Source organism: Dipodomys ordii, unplaced genomic scaffold (genome assembly GCF_000151885.1).
Source record: "Dipodomys ordii isolate 6190 unplaced genomic scaffold, Dord_2.0 Scaffold31, whole genome shotgun sequence".
In the NCBI taxonomy this organism is placed as follows: domain Eukaryota; kingdom Metazoa; phylum Chordata; class Mammalia; order Rodentia; family Heteromyidae; genus Dipodomys; species Dipodomys ordii.
Window position 1 is genome coordinate 1,635,273 of NW_012267247.1, and position 16,079 is coordinate 1,651,351.

Genomic DNA, 16,079 nt, shown 5'->3' on the forward strand with positions numbered 1-16,079 from the left:
CCATGAAATTAATCCAGAGGAATGACACTTGTATCTGTTCTTTCTTTGCTGGTTCCAATATTTTCTATTTCTCTACCCATTGCACCAAGGCAGGAAGGAGGATTAGTTAAAAATATGAGCTGAGCTGAGCTGAGCTGAAGGGAAGGGCACTAGTAGCTCACAACTATAATTCTAGCTACTCAGGAGGCTGAGATCTGTGGATCGTGGTTTGAAGCCAGCCTAGGCAAGAGAGTCCATGAGACTCTGATCTCCAGTTAACTACCAGAAAACTGATAGTAGAGCTATGGCCCAAAGTGGTAGATCACTAGCATTGAGTAAAAAAGCTCAGGGACAGAGCCCAGGCCCCTGACTTCCAGCACGCATATATATGCATACTGAGGAGATAGAGTTTCTGCTCTGATTTTCATTCATTGTGAGAGTCCAGGAAACCTACCAGATCCTCTAGGCTCTGGTCTCCTTACCTAGTTTCTTGAATTGGGTATTATAAAAATATAGATGAGGTAGGTCATGGAATATCTCAATGGTACAGCATTTGCCTAGCAAGTACAGGTCGCTAGGTTCAATCCTCAAAATCGCAAAAAATAATAACAATAGATCATGCATTAGTGGCTCATACCTAGTGGCTGGGACCTGGAATACTGAAATTCAAAGTCGGCCCAGGCCAAAAAGACCACAAGACTCCATCTCTAATGAACTTGCAAAATGGAGGTGTGGTTCAGGCGGTAGATCACTAGCTGTCAACTAGGAAGCCAAGTGAGCACAAGGTCCCTGAATTCAAGACTCCATAATGGTGTGCATATGCATGTGCGCACACACACACACATACACATATCACATATAATAATAGCAGCAATAATATTACAAATAGGCTAAACTTGAAGGCCCAGTTTTGCTCCAGCTTCCCAGCACTCTCCATTGGCATCTATGGTGTGGAGATGCTGTAAGCACCCAGCAGAAGCAGACAGCGCCCTCCATTACTCCCATATACCTCACCAGACACCCCTTCCCTCTTCCTCTGTTTCTAATAAGCTTCCCACCTTGCCTTTGTACTGCAATTCAGGTCTCAGCCTTAGGGGAAACATGTACTCAGTGAAGTATGAGTCCTGGAGCACAAGGTCATCAGTTCTGAAGGAAATAACTATATTTCTAAACTGCAAATATGACCAAGTCCTTCCCTTGCCTAAAATCTTTGTACAATCCCCATTATACTCAAGATAAAGATCTGGCTTCCTCATATGGCCAATAAGATCCTTCCTGACATCCGACCAGCCTGACCAGCCTTGCTTTTATGTCCCAGCTTCTTTCCCAAGCCAGTCAAGCCTCTTGATCCTGGGCCCTCCCCACATCACCTTACCTGCCCAGGACATTTCTACAGCCTAGCTCTCATCATCAGGTCTCCACCCAAGGTTCTGGGCAGCACCTTAACCTCTCCTTGCTCAGTGCTCCCCATCCCCCACCTACTCTCAGAGAGGCTACTTCATCGTAGTGCTGGCTGCAGCCTGGGCATAACTTGTGGGTCAATTCTCTTTCTTGCACCTTAAGGGCAGATGTTGTACCTTTTGTTCCATATCCTTAGCCTCTGGCCCAGCACCTCCCCTAGAGGAAGCTCTTAGTGCAAATTAGTGAGAGAGGAAGCAAGGAAGAAATGGACAGAAATTCTTTATCTGACACCTTCCCTAAATTTCTAAGGCCATTAAACAATTGAAAGCCTTTGAATTGCAGGTCAATTTTTAAAGATCAGCCTCCTGTGGGCACAGTCTTAGAAGGAAGCCTTACAATGAGGAAGGCAGGGTGAACGCGAGTAATCTGGATGCCAGGACCACCCCTTCCACTGGAAATTTCACCAACAAGAGGAAGTGTCCTGAAATGATCATTTTCCACACGAGTGTGAATTTACACAAACAAATCTTGGAAAACTACGAGGCCAATGTTTGAATGTCTTTTTAGGTGAACATATTTGGGGTGGGGCCAGGACAAGGCTGGGCTGCTTGTCTTCCAGCAGTGACTTCGGATTTTTGGCCATTGAGTTACAGACCCCATGCACAGAAGCCCCTGCCTGAACAAACCTATAGTGACAGAGGTAAAACCATTTGAATCAATCACTGAAACTAGCTACATCCAGGCATGGAGGATTGAGGTGACTCAGAATCAGGTTCACATCTGGACATTTCACACACACACACACACACACACACACACATACACACACACATACACACACACACATTTTCATTTGATTGGCATACTAACCCACTGACAAAGGAGTCTGGAATTTATAGATGAGAAAGCTAAGGACAAGAGAGGTTAAATAACTTGTTGAAGTTCACAGGGTAAACAACCAAGCCCTAATTTGTTCTGATTTCATATCTCTTGCTTTCTTCGCACAGAATTCCTATCCCTAAGTAGTTTCTTCTATGCTAGAATTTGAGTCTAAAAATTGTTCAGCAAGACAAAGGGTGTGGGGCCATGGAAAGATATACCATCATGTAGAGTCTAATAACCTGGGGGACTTGGGATTTATCTGTCCCCTAGCAAGCTGGTTCTGGGATCCCCTGTCCTCACCATCCTGTCCCTCTCAAGAGAAGTGGTAACTTTGATCAAATCCCCAAGGGCTTAGAGGATTGCCTCCTGCCCCAAAGATGGATACTTCCACCTCAAACATCAGCCTCCCTCCAACACCAGCTATATATCCAGATGTCTTTCAGCCCCAGAGACCAAAAGGAAAACTAAACAGCAGCAGAATTGAGAAACTCCATAGATATAGCAGGCACTTCCTGGATCTTTAGCAACCCTTCATTCCAGCACAAAGGCCCCATGGAGCCCAGGGACTAGCTAAGCCTGCCAGAGCTCACAGGAGGTAAGCAATGCCTGATACTGCTCCAAGGGATGCTGGGATAGGGATGCCTCTGCATCTTTGTTCCTCACTTTGGGCAGATGGTAACTAAGAGGCCAATTCAGAGCTGCTTCACTAGCATAGGGCTTAGGTCAAGGATAAAGTGCAGGGGACACAATGGGTAGCCACTGCAACTTCAGCATGAATTCATTTCCAGATCAGTGATGAAAGCAGTTTTAAAAGGACAAGATGATGATGATAATGATGATGATGATGATGATGATGATGATGATGAGACAAAAAGAAAACTTCTACAGCCTCAAACAGAAAAGTAAAAAAAAATGGCTTTGATGACATTTCCTAGCCACAGCTTGCCAGACAGCTCAGAAGTTAACTATGTAATATGTAGTTAACAGAATAGACAATCCAACAAGGTTTCCCTGGGAATCCATCCAGGATGGAGATCCCACCAGGATAGAGATCCAGTTTCCTCTTCCTAACTCCCTTTCCCCAGATGGGGGTTGGCAAACTGTGCTGGTTTAAAGTAGCAGGAGGAAATGTGCTAGGGAAGGACTTGCTAGTCTACTTGGTTTCTGACTCTGTTTTTTTTTATTATTATTATTCCTAGGCTAACAAATATACAAACAAGGCCCTGATCTTGGATTTAGGACCATAGGTTCCTAATTCCCTAGTTATGCTGAGGGATTAGCTGGTTTGAGTGAATATAAAAAATGAAACAGCTCCATCTACACCTGATTTTATAGGGCATGAACTAGGTAGCGCCCTCCCCCCCAGCTAGGCCTCTCTTTCAAGAGCTAGGGTGGCACTGTGAACCTGGAGAAAAACAAAGCACATCAGGCTTTCCTAATGCTTATAACAGAAACCATGCAATCTCCATCAAAGATGGGTTATACAAATCTGATAACCAGATCCCACCGAAAGATCCGTAGTGTCATTCGTCAGCTGTGCATGGAAATACATGCTGTAATCCTAGCACTTGGGAGGGTAAAGCAGGAGGATCTCAGGTTCAAGACCAACCAATGTACAGGATGGAGCCCATCTCAAAACAGCGGGAGGAAAGTGCCCCTCATCTTTCACTATTTGCAAGACAGACACCAGGAGAAAGGGGCATATACCCCTCATGGGGCCAATGCTCTTGGGGAACTGCTTTGTGGCATTTTCTTCATTGGTGCCTTAACTCTTAAAATACCTCAAATACTTGATTCAGAGACCTACACATGAAGCGTCCTCAGGATTCTCAGGCGACTCTCATCCTTAGCTTCCAAAAATATCCAACCCCACACCACACCCTAAGAATCTGACTCAGTAACCACGCACTTAAAGAAAACAGAAGTATAAATTTACTATTCACTTAGTGGTAGCAAGGTAACATTGTAGGCATAATGATTAAAAAAGGGAGGGGGGTGACAATCAACTTTATAATGCTGAGCTTCAAATCCAGACCTATAAAGGGAAGGAGGACTCAAGATGCCTTATGGACCAGGAGGGTAAACTAACATAAATAAAACAAACCAGGCCAGTGGGAGAAGAGTCTAACAGAAGCGACCTCTCCTTCTTAAATTTTGATTGTCTCTGAAAATGCTGGTGCAAACTGTCACAGCTCTGATTGTTCAAAAGAAGCCACAAATCTTGATTTTCATGTGAAACCTCTGATTCTTAAGAGGGCAGCTGAATTTTCTTGAAAACATTAGGTGAGTTAAATCAAGCCGACAGCCCGCCAGTTTTTCACGCTGCCGTACAGGTAGTGAGCAACATCTCCTTAACCATGGTATTAGGCTGCCACACTCCAGCCGTCATCTGCCACTGCAACAGAAGCACACACAGCCAGAGCTCCCTGCTTCCCTCTGCACACATGGCTGGACTCCTGAGCCCCAGAAAACAACTAACTCTACAGGAAGAAGAAGGCACAGCTGAGCCACCCAGCAGAGAAGCAGGATGGCCCTCATGGCCCCCTGCTGGCCTACAGGACTAAATGGCGGACTGCTCCTGCAGGAAACCTTCAGGGCTAGGGAGGCTTTTATCTGGCTCCGAAGCCAGGGCTGCCTCTCGAAGGACTTCTAGGTGCTCCTCGGCAGCAGACAGTGACTGATCAATCCAATCAAGACCCCCAGTCAGATGGCAGGCATTCCTGGTCACCAGCACCAGATGACTGACAGACAAGAGCAGGGCAGTGGTCCTAAAAGAGAGGGGGAGGGGGAAACAACATGAGATTTGGCTCCCTGGAAAATGAGGGGCTTTGCACAAAAATTAGAATGGATCCACTCTAGCCTAGCATTCTCCAAACTGGAGACCATCTCCTGAGAGGTTGGTGGATACGAGGTATAATGGATCCATACTCAAATAACTTTGGGGATAGCTACCTTAAACAAGGTTAATGGTGAAGACTGTCTTGAAGACTTTGAGGTTCCTGACAGAGCTCCCAAGAGGAAAACTAGAAGATGCAGCATTTCACAAACTTAAGAATGCAGAAGCCGGGCTGGGATGGTAGCTCAGTGGTAGAGTGCTTGCCTTGCATGCCTGAGGCCCAGGGTTCGATTCCTCAGCACCACATAAGCAAAAAGAAAAAAGCCAGAAGTGGCACTGTGGCTCAAGTGGTAGAGCGCTAGCCTTGAGCTGAAGAGCTGAGGGACAGCGCCCAGGCCCAGAGTTCAGGCCCCACAACCGGACCCAAAAACAAAACAAAAAAACAAGAATGCAGAAGCCACTTCCTGAAGCACATCCATTAACAGCTCTCAGTAGGGTACTTTGTGAAACAGCTCCAATGTGGCCAACTCTACAAGCAACTGTATCTCCAGCTACTTATTGCCCCTTAAAGACAGGATATATGTCCTCAACTTGAGTATTCTTTATTGATCACAAATCAGTAAGTCCAGTACTGGCTTATCAACTTTTAAATAAAAATATAATTGAAAATCAAATTGAGGAGGAGATTTTTCTGTACTTAAAGATTCATAAATATATATATATATATATATAAATACCTTTCATATAGTGAGTACACTATATGAAACTAGGGATATTACAGATAATTAACCCATAGCCAAAGCTGGGTAACAGCAGGAATGGGGCAGAGAAACCAAAACTACTGTCTATCCAGCAACCATTACACAGCATGTGCACAAGATAGTCATGAATCAGAGGAAGAAAGAACATGATTTTTAATAGGCAGAATTAGAAGGTCAGGAACAGAGGTGTCTAGGGGTACTTGGTAGATGAGCATTGCTGTGGCTGACATGTCACCTCCATTCTCTTTGCTCTGCTCACCACAGCCCTACACACTAGATGTGGGATCCAAAGATCTCAGAGGTGGTAGGAAAAGTAAAGAAGGGAGAGGGCATGAAAATTACTAGACCTAAAACTGGTCCTCTCATGCAAGGTTTCAGGCATGGCTCACTGGTAGGCTGACCTTTCACACGGAAGTGAATGTACCCAAAGCCTGGGCAGCCTTGGGATGCCAGCAAAGCAGTCCTCTCTAAAGAACCCAAGTAGCCAATCTCGCAGCTGTACAAGGACAGTGAACTGGCAGAGTGTAAAGAAGGTTGGGCACTCCACTTTCTCACCTTGCATCCAGAAGCTTGGGGTCCAGTGGGGGGTACATCGACTTCACGACATCGTCCACTCTGAGAGGAGGCAAAAGAGACTATTTTCAATACTGCACTTTTCCTCAGCTGCTTCTCTACCTTCCTCTTTGTCTGTGGCTAGTCCAGACTCCATCTTTCAGGGCTCATTCTCACACTGCTTCTGCATCCTCTGGGCAGAAGCTGGGCAGAAATATTTTGTTTTACAGAATATTTTGTGTAGGTTTTTATGGCTTTTGTTTTGTTTCGGTTCCAATGGTTTAAATGCCCAAGATCACACATAAGGGAATGATGCCTCAGATTACTGGTCAACTGAAAAGACAAATGTCAGACAATGCATAAAACTTGGAAATAAGTGAACAAAAGCTATGAAATATGGAGATCTAGAGAAAGAGTGGGACTGTAGGAATACTCATACTTAATAGTGGTCACCTCCTAAAATTGAGGAGCACTTCATTTTCTAGATAAGCTAGTATTTTAACTTTTACAAGCCTTTACCACTTTTGTATTCAGGGGACATGCAAATACAGTTACATAGAACAGTAAAAAAAAAAAAAGTTACCAGCTCAATTTGAGTTCAAACAGCAATTCTGCATTCCTTCCCCACATACTACAGACCATGATTAATTACTTCAAGGCAATTTCAGAAAAGAACAACAACCCATTTGGATTTGTGGGGTCCAGGACGGGCTCAAAATCTTTGTTGATAGTTCTGTTTCTAAAAGCATTTGAAGAAAATTCCTTCATTCTCACTCGGGACAGTGGAGATAGAAAGAAAGTACAGAGGCACAGTGGCCCTCAGCACCTGGTAGCCAGCCCTTTCTTTTCTCCAGTGCCCAGAGCACTGCTCTTCTTTAAACACCATCAACACAATGTATAGAGTGAATGAAGCAGGAGGTACAACAGGACAAGCACTGGGCAGGAGAAAGTGTGAGGGAAAAGAACAAAGCAAGATCCCTCACCAAATTACAGCAAGAAACACTAGAGACATGATTCAGGGATGCTCTGCAGGACAGGTCAGTGAGCACCAAGGTAGGATACCCTTGTGGCAGTGCTATACCCTCCCCTTGGCATACTGTAAACCCTACCTCCTTAAGAAACCTCAGTTAGCATCTTCTCCTGGCCCCTCCTGAAATACTGCCTCATCACCTTTGTTCCAGGGACTGTCTAGCCCAAGTGACTCCTGGAAGTGACACAAAGTATGGAAAAGGGTCCAGGAGATATGAGCAATGTGGAGTAGGTGACTTGTAAGCAGTACTATCTGTTGCTTGTCTGCCCAGAGACTGGTTGGGGGGGAGGGGAGAGTGGTTCTGAAGGTAAGAGGCCAACCACGGCTGATAAAGACCATGTAGCCACACCCACTTGGGGCAAAGCCAAAGAAAGCCAAGAGCTGTTCTGGGCTGAGGCCTTCCTGGAGTATTTTCCTCCCCCTTTCTCCACTCACTTGGCAGAGTTCAAGTACACCAAGTCACTGCCCTCAGAAGACCTCCTCACAGGTTGCCCACCCACAGGAAGCTCCTTGTTTTCATTTGGTTAATCTTGAGGCAGGGAAAGGGCAGGTTCCACGTCATTCTCCACAGGGCCCTGGAACTCACAATGAGCCATTCCAGCCAGAGAAGCCAGGTGACTGACTGATAAAGAAACCTTCTGGACTTGGCTCCTTTCTGGGCTGGGGTATATCTACATACCAGCCACCAGATGGAAGCACAAACTTGATACAGCACTTTGCTCTAAGAAAAGGGCTTTATCTTTCTTGGCAAAATCCAGCCTGTGAGGGCGTGTAGTTGTTGACTACAATCCTGCCGCATGCCTCCCCCATAGGATTTTGCAGACAGATGCAAGTTGTGAGATCTGAATGCTATATGGCTTCACCTCCCACCTAGGCCTGGCAGCTGCCCACTGGACAAAAGACAGTGAGGAACACTGTGGTAAGGAAAGGCAGGTATCCTCCCAAGTGGCAAAGTGGTCCCAAGTCCAGATATAGGTTGTCCTGGAGGTGAATGGAGATGGCTGGGGGGCGGAGGTTGGGGGAGACTCTCCTGGGGAAATGTGCCTGCTGGCTACAGCATCTGGGTGGATGGACAACCAGGGAAAAGAGGCAGCCCAGCTGGCACATGGCAGAGTGGGAGCAGCTAACCAGGAGCTACACAAAAACAGAACTCCTGGAAACCTATCAGATTGGCACTTGCTGGAGGTGGGGATGGTGGGACAACCACCTGAACTTTGGAATCTATATCCTCTTAGCTGCTCTGGGAAAATCAGAGACACAGATAATAGAGGTTGTCCACTTCCAGTTTCTCAGTAGAGCCTGGCCCTGCTGGCCACCTCAGCCTCCTCCCTCATAGAGCGTAGGCACCTCAAGATGGTTGACCACTCACCTGGGGCTGATCCGCTTTGCCACCACAATGATGTCGCTGACACTTGCTGAGGTCTTCATCTTAGCCCCTGAGCCCATCGTCATGGCAACGAGTTTTTCTGTCAGAGTGTGACAAATCTACCACAGCACAAGGGAGAGAGGTGATGAGGGTTGACCTGACTATAGAGACAAATAGATGCCACTCCAGATGTCTCCCAAGAGCTAGCCCCTACCCGACACAGAGATGAAAGGAAGTAGGGTGGGAAGAGGCAAAAACCAAGAGCATGGAGGGCTGGGGAGAAAAGACACAGGACCTCAGCTGGAGGGTAGAGGTTTAGTCCACAGGAGCCTAAGCTGAATAATCCGTCTAAGAAAAGTCATGTGCTCTAATTCTATCGACTAACTTGGGGGGAAAACCTTTCTAGTCCTCTACCTCGTGGTCAATTCTTCCTAAAGGCTGGGAAGTGGAGCACGTACCGATGCAGAGCTGGACAAAGGGCACTTGTTCCCTTTCAGCACATTCTCCAAAAATGGCTTGTATTTCCACAACTTTTGAGGGTGATGTATTATTAGTACGTTTATCAAGTTGATGGTGGAAGGACGTGGGGATGGGCAAGTCCATGACATCACCCACTCTTTTCATCAGCCACCCACAATGCTGTCTACCGCCCCCACCCCCAGAGCTTGTTTTCCCCCTCTTTTGCCTCCCCCATTTAGAACAGAATATTCCTCGATCCCCGCAAAGATGTTCCATTGCCTGCTTGTCCTGACACTAGAAAATAGCAGAAAGCTAAAGAGCCTGCCAGGTAGGAAGCCCAGCACAGGGATTCAAGGGACAGGTGACTGAGCAAGAGCCTTGAGATGCCAAGAGAAAGGACCTAAACTTTGATCTCAAGTTGCCAGAAAGGACCACTGATTCTCATCCAATAAGCCCCCCTCCGGCTGATTCATCTCCCACGACAGGTGCCAGTTATCTTCCCTCTCTCACAGGTGAAGCCAGAGAACCAAGCTCAGGCCTAGGACACATTCTAGTTGGGAGAAGGGAAATATAATACGGCTTAATTGCTGCAGTTAGTATGCCTAGCATACTGTATCTATCACCATATCTCTATCTAACAGCTGTATTCATATATCTAAGGAGCTTCCTGGAATTAAATAATAAGCCTATACTCGGCAACAATTTCCTCCTAGGCTTTGTTTTGCCCCATGAGAGACAGCGGAAGAGGAGGCAGGATAAAGGACTTTTTAATATCTTTTAGTGAATGATCCTGGAGAAAAGACAAGTTGTCTCTTTTGAAATCTTGAATAATTACTAAACAAAGAAAGAGACAAAAAGAAGTGGAAACACTTCTATTTGCATTTTGCCAAATATTTGATTAGTATTATTCTAGTGGGGAGGATAACATCAGGCAAGAACTGGAAAATAAATGAACGGAAACACAAAGACAAAAGTCAGCCTCCCAACTTAAAAAATCTGATTGTCCTATTTGGCTGACTACTGTCACAGCCAATGGCAGCTAGGGAAAACTTTCTAATAATTGAAGTTCCAAATACTAAACTCAACTCACTGCTCAGGGCTGAGTTCTATATTACTGAAAAAATAAAAACAAAAAATGACTAAGGCAAGAAACCCTGTCTGCCCTTGGCAGGGTTTTAGCTACCTAGCTTCAGGCACACAGCTTTATCCTCAGTGGGTGAAAACTGTGGCTGGTGGTCCCTACCCTATCCGCCCTGCAGGTTCCTGTGTTAAGAGTTTGGGACTGAGAATCCTAAAGTAAAGCAAACCAACCAAGCAAGAATAGATGCAATGGCTTAAGGCAAATGTCAGGCTTAAGGCAAGGCCTCTTGGTGAGGGCACATGCACTTTCTGAGATCCCTTTCAATTCCATCCACATCTGGGATGCATTGATGGCCTTTGATCTCTCAGGGAAATCCCACCATTACCTTCAAGATAGCGATGCAGTGCGACATGAGACCCCTGGGAAAGCAAGAAGAGGACATCAGTGCTACTCTAGTTGAAGCCACTTCCCCTCAGCTCCCACTCCTGCCCCTCCTCTAGTGCAACACCTGAGGGCAGAAATGCCTAAGGGTTAAAACACACAAACCCATGAGCCCTGTCTTCCTCCTGGCCCCAGACTAGCCCTTCAGTTAACTCTGTCAAGTCATGTGCTTTGTAACTTATCTCTCTGATAGACTGTTCCCTCTGCCCAATGTTTTCTTCCCCTTAGGTTCATCCTGATGAATTCCTTCAAATTCAGATCAAAAGTTAATCCTTGGTGACATCCTTCAGGAAGACCACCTCAGCCTCCCTACCCCAGGCAAACTTCAAACTGCCCCCTCATGTGCCACTACACTGTGCAGAGATCACCTATAGTTTCTATGACATTGTATAAGGTACAATTCTATCTTCCCATCATTTTAGTATCTGCCCAGCCTGGCCCTGCTTGCAATGCCCCATAAATGTGTGCCAAGGGAGAGAAGTGGGAGACGCATCTCACATCACAGAAGCTCCTGTTGGACAGACAGCTCTCAGAGGGTTACTGAAAACAGGAGCTTCACTCCTGGAGCCTGACTCAAATTCGTGGGCACCCCAAGAACAAGATCTGGAAGAGGGGTAGTAAGGAAAAATGCCATCAGGTCCTATTCTGATTTCTACAAACACTGAGGGCAGAGGAGATAAATCAGTACCAGCATGTCACTGGACACCTAGAGGAGTGCTCTGGCAAAAGAAGCCAGAAGCCCCTTTGCCATACCCAGGAGGCTATAGATAAAGGAAAAAGTCCCTGGGCCTTACGAAGCATCCTCGATCCAGTCTTCATTCTCCAAAATGGCCTCGATGTGAGGATTGGTGATAACAACATCATCCAGTTCTAACTCAGAGGGCTCAGACTGGGTCTCCATGGCACCGATGAGGTCCACAATGGGCCTGGAAGGAAAGGATCCTGTTATGGTTTTATGATGGGTGACTGCAGCTGGCCCTCTCCTGGTTGCAGCCTACTGCTACAATTTGAATGTTTGGTCCCAAGATAATACTATTGAGAAGTGGTGGACCATTAATAAGGAGGTCCTATGCCAGGTGCTGGTGGCTCACACCTGTAATCCTAGCTACTCAGGGAGATCTGAGGAACGTGGTTCAAAGCCAAACTAGGCAAAAAAGCCCATGAGACTCTTATCTCCAATTAATCGCCTGAAAACCAGAAGTGGCACTGTGGCTCAAAGTAGTTGGACACTAGCCTTGAGCAAAAAGAGGTCAGGGATAGCATCTAGACCCTGAGTTCAAGCCCCATGACTGACAAAAATACAGAAAAGAAAAAAAAAAAGATTATCTAGTGGAGGGTCCTCATGTCATTGGGGAAGAGCCTTCATAGGGAATTATGGGATGCTGGTCCTTCATTTTTCTCTTCCGCTTCCCATTCATGAAGCAACTAGTTTGCTACTCCATACACTGCCCACAACAGCCATGTAGAATCTCTACTGGTTGTCTAAAATGAGGTCTACCTCATTAAATACTAGAAACTCTAGACAACGAGCCTGTTCTCCTTATAGGTTAATTTTCTCAGGTACTGTGTACAGTGATGGAAGGCAGGTGGCCATACCTACATGCCTCAAAAGGATGAAAGGAGTGGATAAGTTAGGGCAGTGATCACCTGTGCTGGGTTCAAATCTAACCCAGGTGGGTCAGCAGTTGAGGGCAGAGCACACAGCTTTATGGTGTGTCAAGAAGGCAGACCAAAGGCACCAAAAGCCAAGTGAAGTAGAATGAGATGTGCTACTAGACAAAGAGTAGAGCTATAATTTTCCAGTCACACAGGCAAGACAAAACAATCTCCTTTGATCATTTATTTTCCCTTCAAGTCTCCACTGTATGAAGAGATTGAAGTTCCTATTGCCCACACCACCTATCAGCATCCCTTACCTGGTCACAGACTCACCTCCCACTCCCTGATCTCTATCCTAGAGAATGAGGTGAGCGAAAACCACCTTCTTTACAGCAGAGTTCTTTAAAACTCAAAATATGCTAGGCTTGGTGGCACACATCTGTAATCCCAGTACTTTGGAGACTGGGTCGAGAGCATTGAGGTTCAGGGCCAGCCTGGACTACATGAGGAGTTCTAGATCAACTGGATTACATATCTAACTCAGAGAGACAAGGGGGTTAGGGAAAGAAGCACTCTCACACTCTCTGTAATAGTAATGCAAGCTGGATCATGTATCTGGGCACTTACTAATTATTAACCACTAGAGAAATGTTGACAGAATTGAGATAGAGAGGTAAAAGAAACTACCAAGTAGTTGTCACAGTCCCTTAAGGATCTGTTTATCTAAAACTCCTAAACTAAAAACAGGATTTTGCTTACAAAATCTAAGACATATCATGAAGAAATCTTCTGTAAGAGACAATCCTGGCTGGCATCTCCTGATGCACAGCGACTGATGCTTAGATGTGTGATTGCATGTGTGTATGTGACTTCACTTCCCAGGACTTTGGTTAGAAAGGGATTTGGCTTGTCCCCCTGCTAAGTGAGGTGGCCAGCTGTGCACAGATAGTCATACCTTCATGACAGATGAATATGCTTGGTAACTTTCTCAATGGCCCAGAAAACAGGGACTATCGCTGCACCCACTGTTGGGGGAGCTTAAGGAACATGTTTAAGCTCTGAGGTCTTGTTTCTATTCCTCTCATTTTCTCTGGTCAGTGCCTATATCTCCACTTCATCATCTACAGCCCACTTACTTGGAATCATAGCGCTGCAGCAGATCTCGGGGTTGACAATAGCGCTGCCTGCAAACCACCACCAAGGCTGCAAACGAGGCCAGGAAGACGGTGGCCAGCACACCTATGGCGACAATCACCACAGTCTCCATGCTTCCAGTGGCTCCTGACTCAGCCCCACTCACATCCTCCACGCAGGCCAGAGCCTGAGAGAACACAGGTCAGGACAGACCTAGTAAAGATGCCATATCAAGGGATGGAGAAAGTTAGGTCTCACCTGCCAGAAATAGGAAATGGGATGAGAAATGGGTTCTAGGTTCCTCCTAAGATACCTACAGAATGACCTGTCAAGGGCCTAAAGAGAACCTAGGTGCATTTTATGCCATAACCGTGTTTGCCTTTTCCTTTATTAAAAGAGTTTGCTTCCCAGTTGGACCAGGTTAGTTTCTAAACCTGGGACAAAAGAAAACTTTTTATTAGCATTGTTTTCACATCTACAAAAAAAAAGTGCATAAAAGAACACTCACTGAAGGTGCAGGCAGATTGTATTAACCAGGATCTCCTGTGTGCCAGACACTCTGTGTGTTAATTCTTGCAGCACCAACCTTCTGAAAAAGGTGTTCGTTTCTCTATTTCACAAGAAGGACACTGAGGTTCGGGAAGGTTAAGGAAATTGTTCACATTTATACAGTCAAGAAGCAGGAGGTGACTACTTCACACTAAGTTGGCCATTCATCTTCCTATTCCTCTATAAGAGGTTCTGATCATTATTTTCAGAGTTGGAAAGCTAACCAATTCTGTTATTCATTGTCTATCACCATTTTCACTTTGAAGACATTTTCCCCTCTGTAGTGAAGTAAGGCCTGATGACACAATTACACACTCTAAGAATTATGTCATTAGGCCATTTTGTCACTGTCAAACACCATGAGTGAACTTACACAAACTAGGACAGCTATGATGTCACCAGAAGATGTAATCTTAGGGGACCATCCTTGCATAGGTCATCCGTCATTTCCTGAAGTGCTTTCATGCAGGACATGACCATATTTTAAATTCAGAGGCCAGAAGAACAAGGACATCTCAAAGAAGCACCCATTCATGAGGCTATATATTTGCAAACTTCCTACCTGCATCCCTTTCAGAACATTTTCCTACCCTCTCTGGTCTTTTTCCAATGGAAAAAAAAAATGGATGCTCTGACTTAAATCTCTATGACTCCAGGGTGGTGCTTCTCCTTTTTTTTGCACTTAAGTCTACATTTTCTGTCTTAGAGGATCCAAATGTTCTTGACATTCAATAAATATATATGGATCATCTATAATATTGGACTCAATTCTGCAGATTGGAGATTAGATAGATAGATAGATAGATAGATAGAGCTGAAAAACTGCATCTGTATACTTTCGGGGGGGGGGGAGTGATGCTTCAGCTGGGTTTTGAAGAATGACTGAGAAATTGGCAGGTAGAGAAGGTATGGACTTGCCAGGAAAGCCGCCTTGGAGGTCTCCAGGGCTGCTCCCTCAGAGATCTCTGGTTCCTTTCTGTAGCTCTAACGGTTTGAGGGATGGGAGTGAGAAATGGGGAGGGGTAAGTCTGCCTCAGTTTCTCCAGGGGTGTGGTTCTTCTTCCTGTCCCTCCTACTCCACTCAAATGTTCTTTCCTCCTCCCTTCATCTCTCCATCTCCAGTCTTCCCTCCTCAGCATTTCTTTCCCTCTCCCCCAGCCCCCAGGCCTCCAAGAACACCCCCACAGGCTTGCTTTCCTTTCTTCCCGTGTGTTCTACGTGTCTGTAAGCTTTCTCGAACTTTCCCTCGTCCCTCCTGGTTGGTCTGTCTGCGTGGACGTTTCTTTGTGCGCCTCTCTTTCTCTTTGTGTTTCGTGGTGAGTTTTCCTGTTCCCGTTCTCTCCCATCCCCTCCAAGTAAACCCACGAGGGTGGCAAGCTGCATGGAGAGAGGGGAGCCTTCCCCCCTCCCCGGGCCCCCACCCCGGGCCCCAGGAAGAGCAGAGAGAGGGGCCGGCCCGGGAAGGAGCACGCGCGCGCCCCAACTTTCGTTCCCAACTTGTAGCTTGCCAAGACCCACGGGGCGAAACAAAGCATTGGGGAGCCGATCCCCGCGGCCGCACCCCGAACCCCAATCCGCGTCTCCCCACCATCCCCCAGCACCAGGCTCGGGGAGACCCCGCGCACCCCCCCCCTCCCCGCCTCCTCCCTGCCCCGGCCCCAGCCTCGCCGGCCTCACCCACCTCCGGTGCGGCTCCCCGCGGCCCCGCCGAAGGCGAAGTCCAGCCCGGGGCATGTCGGGAAGAACGGGGCGGTCGGAGGACCCAGCTCCAGCCCTCCCAGCGCGGCCCGCCCCCCGCATCCAAATCCCCCGCTGCCAGGCGCCGCCGTCCCCGCCAGCCCACCCTCCCTCCCCCGCGGCCGGGGAGCTGAGGCCCCGTCACCAGCCACCCGAGAGCCATCCTCATGTCCCACGTGACGGCCAGGCCAAGGGGGTGGGCAGGTAGAGGGAGGGTCCCTGACACCCCCTCCCCTCCCCTTCTGCCTCTGCAGGCTATGGGGGGGGCACCC

At 46.9% G+C, this 16,079-nt stretch overlaps 1 protein-coding gene across 1 annotated transcript; it reads right to left on the reverse strand.

Annotated features, from left to right (window-relative positions):
* Positions 1–4,176: 4,176 nt before the first annotated feature.
* Tmem98 (transmembrane protein 98) lies at positions 4,177–15,799 on the reverse strand. Its single transcript, XM_013016371.1, has 7 exons — positions 15,752–15,799; positions 13,524–13,734; positions 11,583–11,714; positions 10,733–10,766; positions 8,811–8,926; positions 6,415–6,474; positions 4,177–5,030 (listed from the first exon to the last, which is right to left on the reverse strand). Exons 2-7 carry the CDS (start codon positions 13,652–13,654, stop codon positions 4,823–4,825), a joined length of 681 nt encoding a protein of 226 aa, XP_012871825.1. The 5' UTR covers positions 13,655–13,734; positions 15,752–15,799; the 3' UTR covers positions 4,177–4,822.
* Positions 15,800–16,079: the final 280 nt, after the last annotated feature.

Coding starts and splice junctions, on each gene's coding strand:
- Tmem98 (XM_013016371.1), bottom strand. CDS start 13,654: ATGGAGACTGTGGTGATTGTCGCCATAGGTGTGCTGGCCACCGTCTTC. Junction 11,715..13,523: donor CTGCAGCGCTATGATTCCAA/GTAAGTGGGCTG, acceptor CTTTCCTTCCAG/GCCCATTGTGGACCTCATCG. Junction 5,031..6,414: donor CCCAAGCTTCTGGATGCAAG/GTGAGAAAGTGG, acceptor CCTCTCTTTTAG/GACCACTGCCCTGCTCTTGT.